The sequence below is a fragment of the Balaenoptera physalus genome (genome assembly GCF_965194825.1).
Source record: "Balaenoptera physalus genome assembly, chromosome: 1".
Classification (NCBI taxonomy): Eukaryota; Metazoa; Chordata; class Mammalia; order Artiodactyla; family Balaenopteridae; genus Balaenoptera; species Balaenoptera physalus.
In genome coordinates, this window is record NC_138882.1 from 161,394,053 (window position 1) to 161,407,865 (window position 13,813).

A 13,813-nucleotide genomic window follows, 5' to 3' on the forward strand; every position below is an offset into this window, starting at 1 on the left:
TGATGTTAGTATTAGCATTCCCGTTCTCCAGAAGAGGAAATGGGCATTACTCGATTTTACTGAAGGTTACACCGTTATTAATTAGTGGATCTGAGACCTGAACACAGTTTGACACTGAAGTCAAACACCTAAGGTGTTTGAGAAACTAAAACGGAGAATCAGGATGGAGGCAACTTCAGCTGTGCTGGGAGTCCAAGCCCAAGAGTCAGGTCAGCTCCTTTCTATCATTTTTATTTCTCTTCATTTGTCCAGGCTACATGGACCATTAAAGTGGCAAAATAAAAACGGTCACATAATGATTATAATACCGGCTTTAACTTTTAGCCAGATTTACATTCCAGCTCTAACACTTGGCAGATGTGTAAATTTGAACAAGTTACTTTGGTTTCTGCAACCAAATGTGTAAAATGGGATTGCCGTGAGAATTAAATGAGCTTACATGAAATGCTCAGCACAGCGCAGAAGCTCAGTCGTCATCATCATCATCATTCTAAGGACATGATCATGGCTTCCCCAAGGCTTCCTTCAGAAGAGGGAGATGAAGCAGGGAGAGCTAAGAAACACCCCCCTCCCCAACCACCAGAAGTTTCTAGCTTCCTCCCATTCTGGATCTCACAGAAGTAGAGAACAAGAACAGTAGGGTGACTGTCTACACTTGTACTAACATGATAGCCACTAGCCACGTGTGGCTCTTGAGTACATGAAATGTGACTAGTCTGAATTGAGGCAGCTGTACATTTACCAGAGTTTGAATACTGAGTTAAAAAAAAAAATGTAAAATAACTAATTTTTAGTATTATTTGTTAAAATGTTAATATTCTTATATACTGGGTTAGAGTAAATTATTAACGTTAATTTCACCTGTTTTTCCTTATTTTTTAAGGTAGCTGCTAAAAAATTTTAAATCACACATGTGGCTCACATTCTATTTCTCTTAGCTGCATTGACTTAGACGCCCTGCAGGATATACGTACGGAGCTGCAGATGTCCATCCATCCATCATTAGAGTACTTATGTGCCAGGTACTATTTTAGGTGCTAGGGATATAGCAATAAACCAGACAGACACTGTTTCTGCCCTCAGAGAACTTACACTCAAGTATGGGGCAAAGGCAACAAATAATGTCTAGTCACGACAAGTGCCATGGAAATCAAAACAGGGTCAGAAGTATTTTGATGTGAGAGGAGTTGGTACTTCTGATAGGGTAATGAGTGAAGTGATATTTGAACAGGGACCTAAATGTTGAGAAGACACAAACCATGAAAAGACCTTGGGGGAAATGTTCCAGGCAGATGGAGCTACAAATGTAAAGACGCTGGAGCAGGAACAGGCTTGATGTGCTGATGAGCTGAGCACAGTCAGTAGGAACGCGGTGAGTACTGAGAATGGTACATTACACAGAACCTTGGCAAGAGTCTGGACTTAGTTCTAAGTGTAATGAGAAACTTGGGGGTCATTTTTTAGAGAGGTATTATAACCTCACATTTTTAAGAGGATGACTACAGTCTCTGTGGAAACAGAATGAAGGAGGGTGAGAATGGAGGCAGGCAGGCAAGTTAGGAGGCTACTGCATTCATCCAGGCTAGAGATGTTGGTGGTCTGGACTAAGGGGGGAGGGGTGGAGGTGGTGAGCAGCAGTCAGATGTGGGATGTGTTTTGAAGACAGAGCTGAGAAGACTTGCTGATTGGTGTGGGAAGAACAAACAGAATCAGGATGACTTGGGTTTCTGGCCTCAACAGCAGTGTGACACAGGTGCTGATGGAAACAGAGGGACTGGTAACAAAACAAGTTTGGGGTATAACTCAAGACTTCCATTTTGGACACATTAGGTTTGTAATGACATCAAGTGAAGCTGTTGGATAAATGAAGTCTGCATAAAACTCAGGGAGGGATCAGGACTGGAGACACACACGTGAGTCAAGAGCATACGGGTGGCACTTAAAGCCATGGGAAATGATTAGATCACCTAGTAGAGAAAGAAAAGAGGGCCAAAGACTTGGCCCCAGAGCAGTCCAAACTATAAGTGTCAGGAGACAGAAAAGATGCAGTCAGTGAAGCAGAAGATGGTAATATTCCAAATCAAAATGAAGAACAAAGCTTTCGAGTAGGAAGTACTCCGCTCAATCAAATGCTGCTTGGACCACAGAAGTCTAATTACTCCAGGCACTTACTAGCTCCTTCCTCCCAAGGTCTGGCTCCTTTAGGGAATGAACCTTATCTTGTATGTGGGCGGTTTGCACATGGGCTTTAGTGCCAGAGATGTGGGCTCAATTGTTTTTAAGTTGTGTGACCTTAGGTAAGTTACTTATCTTCTCTGGACCTTGATATACATCGTCTGCATGCTCATCACTAAATACTCAAGTGAACTACTCCTATAGTATCCCATATGCACATGTTACTCTGTCACTTTTGTATTTTAACTTCTTCACACCTCTATGTAGAGATATTCTAGGACTGTCCTAATCGGCCAAAACAGGTTATGGTTATAGCTATGGTCAGACTTTAATCAAATAGGAATGTCTGAGCCTGACCTCTGCCACTTTTTATCTGTGTAACCATGGGCCAGTTGCTTAATCTCTGAGATGCCCCAGCTCTGTAAAATAGGAATACTGTCTAATACCTCATAGATGGTGGATTATATAAAGATTAAATCAAACAGTGGCTATGCTTGGCAGAATAAAAGCTCACTAAACAGTATTTATCATCTTTGCGTCTACACCACCAATACTCTCAATATTTGTGGACTGACTGATAACTTGAGAAGGTAAGGACACAAGCAAGCCTTCTTTCCCTCCTTCTGGAATGCTAATGTGGAGAAAAGGAGGTAGTGTCAGCTGTTACACCCAGTGAACCAGGCAGGGCCAGCATGGTGGATTATTGAGGCAAATACAGATTGCTAATTATTTTGGAAAATAGCAGGGATGTCTTCCTCTTCCACATTTTGTTGAGTGGATTCCCACCATCCACACTCTCAAGCCAGAAATTCAAGCATTATCTAAGATTCTTTCCTTCCACTCATTCTGCCACATCGTATTAGTTAACAAGATGGTGATCTATTGTACTTTCAAAATGCCATACTTCATCAAGCCTAAGATGCCATCCACTGTTAAGACAAACCATTATTAAACGATGACATACTACTGACATCTAGAAGCATCTAGGTCTGAGAGATTAAAACGTGGGGGAAGAAAAGTACGTTTACAGTTGATGAAATACAACACCTCTCAGTCCATCACCATCTTTGTTCAGACCTCCAACATCTCTTGCCTGGACTGGGTTGGCGGCTCCCAGTGGTTTCTCCCCCACTCATCCTCCACTGCCAAGATGAGCTTTCTAAAAAGGCCAATTTTACCAACTCCCTACCCCCAACCCTTCAATTAGCTCTCCTCTCATACCCGCCTGGCCAATATTCTTCACTTTCAGCTGCAATTCCCCAAATGTCATATTGCTTCTTGTCAGTGCCCCTCACGTGCTATTTTTTGTCTAGAATTGCTTTTCATCCTATTCCTCATCTACCTATCTCCTAGCTGTTAGAAGTAAGAGTGTTCTGGCTGGGACCTATCTCACTCCACCCTTCCTGACTGGCAGGATTACTCTGGTTGCTATGGCTTGTTAAGTGGATATCCCTTTGTTCATTCACAAATAAACTCCATCCAAAAATAAACCCTACCCTAACCCCCAAAGACAACCTTCCTACAGAGACGACAGTTGGAGCCTCCAAACAAGCTCTAACTCTTGTTTCTTTTTCAACACCCAAGCAGGTGTCAGCTCTTCCAAAAAGTCTTCTCAAATTCTCCAGGCTGAGTTAAGCAGCCCTCCCCGCTGCTCCATGATATTCCACGTGCACCTCTATCACAGTCCTTCTTATACCATGTTGTAATGGCTGACTTGCTTTCTCCCCCACTAGACCGTGAGCTTCCTGGAAATAGGGGCCTGTCTTACTCACCTGTGTCATTCTCCAGAATCTGGAACCTGGAAGGCACTTAATACTCAGTAATTAAGTATTACTCCCTTATGGATGGATAGATGGATGGATGAATGAAAAATGGTTACTGTTTATAATCACTGGGTCCTAGTACCCCTAGGAGATGCTACCTCCAAAATCACTTCACAGTGCCACTAACTTTCTCTAAGCTTGGTAACTGGCTTCATCAGGAAAGCACAATGGCACTACCCGGTGGTTAGTGTAGGGAGCACACCTTATTGAACAAAAGAAAGTTTGCTCTTGAATCACTGTTCTTTTCTGCTCCAGTGGTTAGGAAATGTCAAGGGTGAGGTGGATCTGTAGCAGTATTCACAAAAAATAAAAATGCAATATCCTTTGTAACAAAGTAAAAAAATTTTTAAAAGTGAGGTCGGTTTGCATTTTCAAGACAACCAGGAAATTGCAATGACACCACCTGGTGGTCAGTGCCAGGAGCACACCTTATTGAACGGAAGAGTTTGCTCCTGAATCACACTGCTCTCTGTTCCAGTGGTTAGGATAGATGTCAAGGGTGAGGTGGATTTGCATTTTCAAAAGATCAAGCTTGGGATTTCCCTGGCGGTCCAGTGGTTAAAACTTTGCCTTCCAATGCAGGGGGTGTGGGTTTGATCCCTGGTTGGGGAACTAAAATCCCATATGCCTTGTGGCCAAAAAACCAAAACATAAAAACAGAAGCAATATTGTAACAAATTCAATAAAGACTTTAAAAAAATGGTCCACATTTAAAAAAAAAAAAAAAAAGATCAAGCTGATGACTGAATACAGAATGGACTGGAGAAGGGACCAGAGGAGGAAGCAGGGACACTAGGGGGAAGTTATTTTGTCAGAGCTGAGAGTCGCGTCCAGATCTGTGACTTCAAAGCCACCAAGCCTAACCACTTTGTAATACTGCCTCTTCTACCCACAGCCTTCCTTCTCCCTCTCAGCTGAGCACTGCGGCATACAGATTCTAAGATTCAAGGATTTCCACCTTCTGGTATTCATACCCTTAGGTAATTACCTCCCTTGAGTGTGGGCTGGCCTAGTGACTTATTTCTAATTAACAGAGCACAGCCAAGGTATGAGATGTCACTGCCATAACTTCCATCCTGCTAGCAGACTCTCATCCTTGTTGGCTTTGATGAAGACAGTTGCCATGCTGGTAAGACTCATGTAGCAAAGAACTAAGGGCAGCCTCTGGCTAACAGTTCATTAGTAAACAGAGCTCCACAGTCCTACAAACCCTTGAGGAACTGAAATTCTGCCAACAATTTAAGTGAGCTTGGAAGCAGATCCTTCTTCAGCTGAGCCTTCAGATGAGGACACAGGCCTGGCCAGTAATTCAACTGCAGCCTTGTGCGAAAAGAAACCCTGAAGCAGAGGACCCAGTTCAGTGTGCCTGAACTCCTGATCCATAGAAACTCTGAAATAATAAATGTGTGTTGTTTAAAGCCACTAAGTTTGTGGTAACTAATGCAGTAATGGATAACAAAGCACGTACTCAAAGTGTCATTATCACGCAAGTCAAAACCTTCTGAAAATCTGGGAAACTTTCTGTAGTAAGAATCAACTACTATGCCACTAGTGTGTGCGTGTGTCCCATATCCTGCAGCCTCCCAGCCAGAGGCTTTCGCGGCTGCCTCCACAGAGCATCCTCCTGTGAACTGAGTGACCACGTATCGTCTGTGCGACTTTGACAGAATCTAGTCCCAACCTCTGCTAGGCCTTTGTGGACCATTTACAGCTCACAAGGAGCGAAGCTTATAAGGAAAGGCCATTAACACCAGGATGAGATTGTGGCATTACCAAGCAGATCAACACAAAGGACATTCATCCCCAGAAAGGAACTTGGACAATTTGATTTCAAGTACAGATCTCTCACTCCTTTTACAGCATGCTGTAATAGATTATATGGCACTGAAGGAAGTACAGCAATGCCGGATATGCTATCAATTTAGCTAATTCCACGGAACAAACAGGACGTGAGGTAAAGTCCCACAAGAGCTCAGTCAGAATCAGCATAGAGTAACTCAGCCAAAAAGCTTCTGTTAAGTTCCTGAATAATTCAGGTCAAAATGAATTTTAATCTGAGTTAACTCATAATCAACAGGTTGGCTGTTTTTCTTGTTTCTTACCCACTGTCCTATTCTCTTTTCCACAATATTCTAAAGTTGCCACTTAATGGATTCTTCCTGCTGCAGATGGCGGAACTCTGGATCTCCTGCTCAGTGGGGCTAGAGAGTGGATTCATAACATTGTTAGTGGCAGCCTGCAAAATCTCTTCCAAGTCTAAAATTCTATGAGTTTAGAGGCTGACTGTTCCAAAACCTGGCCATTGCTGCTGCCTCAAATTCTGCAGTCATCCTAGCTCAGGAGAAAGAGCAGAATGGGACAAGCCAAACCTTATCAATCGTGCAGAAATACCAGAACCACACACTCGCTTGCTAGCCAAGCCAAGCTGTTCATCATCCGCCAGTACCCAACATTCTGCTTCCCAGACGAATCTGAAGCTGGAGTTGCACCACCGGTTAAACAGCCACAACCCCAATCTCAAACACTTCTAGTTACTAAGAGACTAACAACAGTCCTCTCTGGAAAATGACTTGCCAATCTTTTCGAGGGAAGAAGAAACCCTTCTTTCTCTAATGCTCTGACTTATGGGAGAACAGATGGAGATAAAGGAGAAGGAAAGTACACTGGCCAGTACTCTGAAACTGACTAGTTGAGTATCTGTGACCTGGAGAGGATCCCAAAAGAGACTGATGTGATTCTTTACCATCCCAACTAAAAGTAATAACGACAGCGTTTACATTCACACAGGACCACCTTCAAAGAAGTTCATGATTTACCTACATGCCCTCGACTCTCGTGCCACCTCCCATCAGGGCAGAGATTGGGGCAACAAGGAGGTGACAGGTCCTAGCCATGACAGCCTTTGTCAGAGTCCACTCTCAGCGGAAGTGAAGCCCTGGAAGCTGGGTTCAGTGCTTGAAGGCAGAGCCACTGGCTGGCTTAGCAACTTGTTCACGATGCTGATTTTAGCATCCTGCTTCTCAGCGTCCTCATACGGAGTCCAGGACAAGTCATGCTGTAGCTTGTAGGCACCAAGGAAGTCATGTGGACAACCTGTCCCCCATTCCTAGAGAAGGCAAACGAGTCAGTTCTGATCAGGGAAGGAGATAAAGAAACTGAGCTCACGTCCTAATTCTACCACAATTTTCTTTTTTAGCTTTTCACTCCAGACCAGTCAGAATCATCTTGGAAACCATTACATTACACATCAGATACCTCCCTTAACAGAGATAATGACTGTGAAATAATTTAAGCACATGCGTATTTTTCAGAGTCATGTCTGGGCTCATGCCACCTCCAGTTTTCTAAAAAACCACTTCGCAACCCCTATGCCTACATTTTCTCACACACCACACACACCACACACACACACACACACAAACACACACCCAAGAATTTCTCAAAGACAAGAGTAGATTTTTGTGCAAAAATTAAATGTTCTTACCTTTGGAGAAATAATGGAAAAATACCGCTGACCACTCTCCCGTTTATAAAGGTAGTAAATGTTGCCAGGTTTTTTCACTATATTACAAGCTACATGGTGCAAGTCAGCATCTCTGCGAGCATCCTCCAATACCTAAGAACCGCAGAGATGTAACCAATTAGGTATTAGGTAACAGGCACTCATACTCAATGACCATCCCACTCAAAATCTGGAAGCAGTTCAATGCCTAGGGTCTTGCTCCCTCGCAGCAGTGAATCATGACTGAGACCCAGACGATACTGAAGAGAAAAATTACACGATGTTACGCTACTGTGCTGTAAAAATGCCTTTAGGAAAATTGTATTTCAAAACGTTGAGTGTTACTGGCTTTTGAATGGTTTTTACATTTCTTTCCAATTTTTCTGTGGTCAGTACATTTCTTTTATAACTGAAAACATAGTTTCCCCTCAAAATGCTTTATCTCACTGAGCTTTCTCCCAGTGAAAACACTTATACTTAACCTCTTGGGCTTATTCTATTTTACTCAACACTTCTATATTTCTAGGAGGTACTGAACAAGTAAGTTACAATGATTATAAGCAAGTTCAGTCAATCCTATGAACTAAGTAAAGAAAACGAACGCTTACCTAAAAGCCACTACTTACCTTCCTGGCTTGTTCTTGCAAATGTTCGATTTGCTCAGCTATGACTGTCAGCTTGTTGGTGGCATTTGCTCTGACAAATTCATTAGCCTAAGGTGAGAAAAAAACTGAACTGTGGGTCAAAAAAAGGATAAGACTTCTACGATGTTCTTATTTAGATCCCAATGTAAAGTTATGTCAACATCTTTGCTTATGCCTAAAATACTCTTCCCATTCTCACCATTCCCCCATGAACGCCCACTCATCCCAAGGCCCAGCTCAAACGGTACTGCTTACAAAAAGCCAATGCTGACACGACCCACACCACAGAAATAAGTGCTCCTTTTCTATTTCCCAAAGCGTCTACCTTGTTCACTCTAGATTCTAGTCACACTCAAATTTTTCAGTCTTCCAACATGCCCTGCTGTCTCTTGCTTCCAAATGATATGGGATATGCCCTCTCCTCCACCCAATATGTTTCCTTCTTGCTCTTTTGCCTGACTGACCCCACTTATTCCTCAGGTCTCCGTTTTTTTTCCTCACATTTAAACATTTCTGAAATCAGGGATGGGTTTTACAATGAAAATCCAAAGACACTTGTGGTATATGCCTCTTATCACCTGCTATATAGGAACCTAACTATATATAGAAAGTATCTGTTAATCTGACCACTACCTCAGTTGAATTATTTACATCACACTTAATTATATTTTAACTTATATTTGCATTCCTAATTGTTACTTAAAATGTATTTTTAAAAGATTGCACTATGATGTAGACCTGAAACGATTTTAATATACACAGAGGACTGTCTACCATGTGCTAGGAAATTCAACTGAAGGCACTGGAAATTGCTTAAAATAAATAACTTTCAAAACTAGGAGAGACAGGTGTGACCAATTCACGTAATGGGAAGGACTATCACTCAGACATCAGAAATCCATCAGAAACTTCCAGATTACTTTCCACAAAAAGCTGATTAACATTTTTTTTTTTTTTTTTTTTTTTTTTGGCCACACTGCACAGCTTGCGGGATCTCAGTTCCCTGACCAGGGACTGAACCCACGCCCTGAGAGTGAAAGCGTGGAGTTCTGACCACTGGACCACCAGGGAATTCCCCCCAAAACTGATTAACTTCTAGTGGTATACAATTAAGTTAAGGAAAAGAAAGTAAGAGGTTAAATTTGAACTAAGAAATATTGAGAATTTGCTGGTTCGTTGTGGAAGCTTAAGGTAAAGGTCAGGTATAAGCCATGTTATGAGTGAATAGAAACAACTGAGTAAGCTGAGTCAAGCCTCTATCTGTTCCACAAATACACACTTAGCAATTACTGTGTGTCAGACACCATGCTAGGCATTGGATACATTGGCAAACATGAGAAAGAGGTCCCTGCCTTCGTTAAGATTACAGTCTAATGCAACTATCCTTTAGAATATGAAACAAGTCACATATGTAATTTAAAATTTTCTAGTAGCCATGTTAAAAGTAAAAATAAATAAGTAAAATTAATTCTAATAATATACAGAATTCCCCGGCAGTCCAGTGGTTTGCACTCGGCGCTTTCACTGCGGTGGCCGAGGTTCAATCTCTGGTCAGGGAACTAAGATTCTGCAAGTTGCATGGCGTAGCCAAAAAAAAAAAAAAAAATCTAATATTTTATTTAACTTAATATATCAAAAAAAATTATCATTTCAACATGTAATCAATATAAAAATTGTTAAGAGATATTTTACATTTCATATTAAGTGTATATTTTATATTCACAGCACCTATCAATTTGGATGCTAAATTTTCATTGGAAAAACTTGATCTGTATTGAGACTTCATAAAATTTACAGTTGAAAGAGTTGATTCACATACTCAAATTGTTCCAAATATACTTAAGTTTCCAGTAATTGAATCAATTACCAGGTTTTAAAATTTAAATTAATTAAAATTGTTACAGGGAAGAACAGAATCTGACTCCATGTTGAATCTGTTTCTTTTACTTTAACCTTTGCTTTTCATTGCTTTTACTACTATAATCACTAAAAGGATGCTGTCAACAGCATAAGCATACATAATGGCCTGCCTCAGGAACACTGCCCCTCTGCCTGAATGTTAAACTAAAGTGCTTTTGTTCAGCTCACAAGGAGACATTCTGACCCTGCCCACCTGTGAATGGCTGCAAAAAAGAAGAAAATAACACATCCCCTCCCCAAAACTAGCCAAGCCAGGAGATACTTTGCAAGACTTATGGCCTCTTTACTTCCTCACCTCTTCCCTCTCTCTGTTCTATAAACGAAACTGGCATCCAGACCCCGATAAGATGGCACTATAGGACATTAGTCTGCCAGCTTCTCGGATGCCCAGCTTTCCGAATAACGTCACTATTCCTTGCCTCAACACCTCGTCTCCCGATTTATTGGCCTGTTGTGCAGTGAGCAGAGCAAGCTTGGGCTCGGTAACAAATTTACATTAAAATTTAAAACTCAGTTTCTCAGCTGCACTAACCACACATTCCAAGGCTCAACAGCCATATGAAGCTAGTGGCTACCATATTGCATAGCACCGCCCTGGGGAGTGATACAGACACCAAAAAGAAAGATAATTAGTGTTGTATGTACTTGGAACAATGATGCACTATTATGAAGGAAATAACCATAATTACGTGCTAGAGGCAGATCAAAGATAACGAATGAAGCAACTGGTTTAATAACAGGGAGTGGTGAGGACTGCAGGAATTAGAATGCATGTGTAGTCTAGAGGCATTCAAATTCAATTTAATAATACTGTCATTTGGATGGGGTGGGGTATAGCCTTCTACAGATAAGAAGGCCTTACTGAGGATGTGACATTTGACTTGGGTCTGAAGGAAAGGAAAGGGCCAGCCATGCAAAAGACCAGAGAAGCAGCTTCCAGGCATTTCTAAGGCCAGCGCAGCTTAAGAGTAGTCAGTGAGGGGAGATGTAAAAAAGAGTGCAGGGACCAGATCATGTAAGGCTTTATGGCCCTTGACACAAGAATTTGCATTTTGTTCCAAGGACAATAAGGCACCTTATGGCCAAGGAGAGAATAGGTGGTTCCTAGAGCTAGGATAGTTCTGGGTTAGGAGTGGCCTTACAATAAATCTCCTTTCTCTTAAGGGGGCAACAAATCTGTCATTTGTGCACAAATAAGCCTAATTAAAACAGAAATGAGAGAAAGAGTACCAATAATGATAAGCACAAACTCTGGCCCTAATCACTCTGAGGCCCTTTGCATATTGTCTCATTTAATTCTCGTAACACCTTATGAAGTTGGAGATGATGAACTCCAACTTCACTTTCTCATTTTAGGAATTAGACTAAGAGAGGTGAAGCAACCTGTCCAAGGTTTCATAGCTAAAAAATGGCAGTTAAAGATTTCAACACAGATCAGTCTGATCCCAAATTTCATGCCTTAAAACCAGGGTTCCCGAGCTTTCACACACGAATGCCTAAATGGCATGTTAAGGAGTCAGTCCTGCTAGAAAGTACATTTCAGTACACAGATTGAAATATGCTTGATTCTCTTTATCTCCAGAGTGTTTTTTCTTCAGCTTCTCAAAGACTAATACTGGAAAAATGGAAGCAGCACAATAATGCATCCTCTGTATTTCACTAGATTGATTATAGGCTAAAGGACAAAAACCGTGTTCCTTCTTTCTTTGTTTCAGGCCATTGTAATACACATAATGGTCACTCAGTAACCCACTGAAGATGTTTTGCCTAAGATCTGACTTTGGGAGCCTCCCTCCCAATAGGTGATCTGATTAAACAGACACATAATGTTCTCCTAATCCATAAAAGTTATACCTTGCTTCCCACCTCTCTAGAAAAGAGAAAGCACACGACTTGAATCAAAGGAGCTTTCCTAAGCATTTGAAAATTTCTTAGTTAAAAAAAACAAAACTGAAGTAGAGAGGTGTACATGTAAGGGAATTTGAGCAAATTATTATATTTTTTTGAGCAAAACGAAGGCCTTTGACCATAACCAAGGCCAAATGTGATCGTGTATACAAGGACGAGGGGGATAGCATAAGCTTTAAAGTAGCAAGGCCCTGTACCTGTACATATCAAAGAGGGTTCTACAACTGGACGTCTTGGTAAGAAAGATTAGATGAAATCTGGTTTTTCAAGAAATTTAGATCTAGGAGCTCTCCTAGTTCACACCCTGCACTTTTTTTTAAAATAAATTTATTTATTTATTATTATTATTATTATTTTTGGCTGCGTTGGGTCTTCGTTGCTGCACGCGGGCTTTCTCTAGTTGCTGTGAGCGGTGGCCTCTCTTCTTGCAAAGCATGGGCTCTAGGAACGTGGGCTTCAGTAGTTGTGGCTCGCGGGCTCAGTAGCTGTGGCACATGGGCTTAGTTGCTCCGTGGCATGTGGGATCTTCCCGGACCAGGGCTTGAACCCGTGTCCCCTGCATTGGCAGGCAGATTCTTAACCACTGCGCTACTAGGAAAGTCCGACACCCTGCACTTTACAGATAAAGAAGCTGAGGTCCAGAAAAAAGTAATTTATCTCAAGTCACAATGCAAGTTAGTATCAAAACTGAGATTAAAACGCATGTGTCCAAACTCCCAGTGCTATTTCTGTTACGTCATATTTCCTCCTTATTTTACTTCTTTTGGCAATCAATGTCTAAGCACTGGGCTTGGGAATACTGTGTCCAGTGAATGAAGACAGAGGGCAAAACTTAGAGTCCCTGCCCTTCTAAAACATATTAAGCTCTACAAGCCCCCAGGTCAGAAGTAAAGATCTTAGGGAAGCAGTTTAAAGTAAGCGGGTTATGCATCCCTGCAGAACTGCGTTAGAGTGAGTGATCTTGAAAGGTCCCTGGAAACTTCCCTTCACGTGTCAAATAGGAAGAATAACTGTACTGCCTACCTGACAGGGCTGTCCTAAGGCCCAAATGAAATCATGAATATTGAAAGTACTGTGCAAACCTTCCCACGAAGGGAGATTATGGGCACTCAATTTGCAGCTGAAGGAGTCTTTGGTCTCAGAAGATCAGTTGGAGTCAGGCCACTGACTCGCCATGACCATCAGTTTTCCCCGCGTGTAAAATGGAGACGAGAACAAATGCTACCCCACACTAAGTGGCTTGGAGGACCAAACGTGCACGAAGCTGGTCATTTACTTCCCCAGCCGCGCCTCCTCACCTTCTGCACCTGCTCTGCGAGCGCCACGAGGTCTAAGGGGTCTCCGACCCGGTGGGTGTGGTAGGGGCTCACCAGGGCCAGGCCGCCGGGGGTCGGGGTGAGCTCCACCAGGGCTCCTGCGACACACACCCAGGAACACAGGCCGTGAGCACCCGCCCTCGGCCTCCCGCGGAGCCCGGCAGACTAGCTACTCCGGGGGGGCTTCTTTTCCCCATCTGACTCCCGCCCCGCCTACCTCCCCAACCTGCCGCCGACAGAACTCCTTGGTTTTCTATGACTCCCTGGGTCGTCCCGGGCGTCGCACCGTCTTCCATGACTGCACCTTCCTCTCTCTACTTCCCGGGCGGCGCGAGGCTACGGAGCCTGCGCAAAAAGGCCCATGGGCGGAGCTTCCGTGTTCCCTGGCCATTGGGCGTCGGAGCTGCCCGGAGCTCGGAGGCGTGGCTGCGGCTGACGCTCATGGTTCTGCTGAGGGGCGGGGTCCAAGCTGGGGGAAGGCCAAAGAGGCGGTGCAGCCTCCTGGGCGTGCGCTGCTGGGTTTGG

The 13,813-nt window shown here is 42.9% G+C and overlaps 1 protein-coding gene across 2 annotated transcripts; it reads right to left on the minus strand.

Annotated features, from left to right (window-relative positions):
- Positions 1-1,402: 1,402 nt before the first annotated feature.
- On the minus strand, positions 1,403-13,653 carry LOC309646030 (uncharacterized protein C1orf50). 2 transcript variants are annotated; one of them, XM_082431965.1, is made up of 5 exons: positions 13,506-13,653; positions 13,271-13,386; positions 8,127-8,213; positions 7,483-7,614; positions 1,403-7,104 (listed from the first exon to the last, which is right to left on the minus strand). In XM_082431965.1, the coding sequence occupies exons 1-5, from the start codon at positions 13,582-13,584 to the stop codon at positions 6,904-6,906; spliced, it is 615 nt and encodes a 204-aa protein (XP_082288091.1). In that variant the 5' UTR covers positions 13,585-13,653; the 3' UTR covers positions 1,403-6,903. The 2 variants fall into 2 exon arrangements, with proteins under 2 accessions (XP_082288091.1, XP_082288092.1); XM_082431966.1 differs by having other exon boundaries at positions 13,515-13,640.
- Between the last annotated feature and the right edge of the window lie 160 nt (positions 13,654-13,813).

What these genes read in the sequence shown, in the direction of transcription:
- LOC309646030 (XM_082431965.1), bottom strand. Translation starts at nt 13,584, where the DNA reads ATGGAAGACGGTGCGACGCCCGGGACGACCCAGGGAGTCATAGAAAAC. An exon ending in TCGCAGAGCAGGTGCAGAAG is followed by an intron (nt 8,214 to 13,270) that starts GTGAGGAGGCGC and finishes TTCTCACCTTAG; the next exon opens with GCTAATGAATTTGTCAGAGC. An exon ending in TTTCCATTATTTCTCCAAAG is followed by an intron (nt 7,105 to 7,482) that starts GTAAGAACATTT and finishes TGCCTTCTCTAG; the next exon opens with GAATGGGGGACAGGTTGTCC.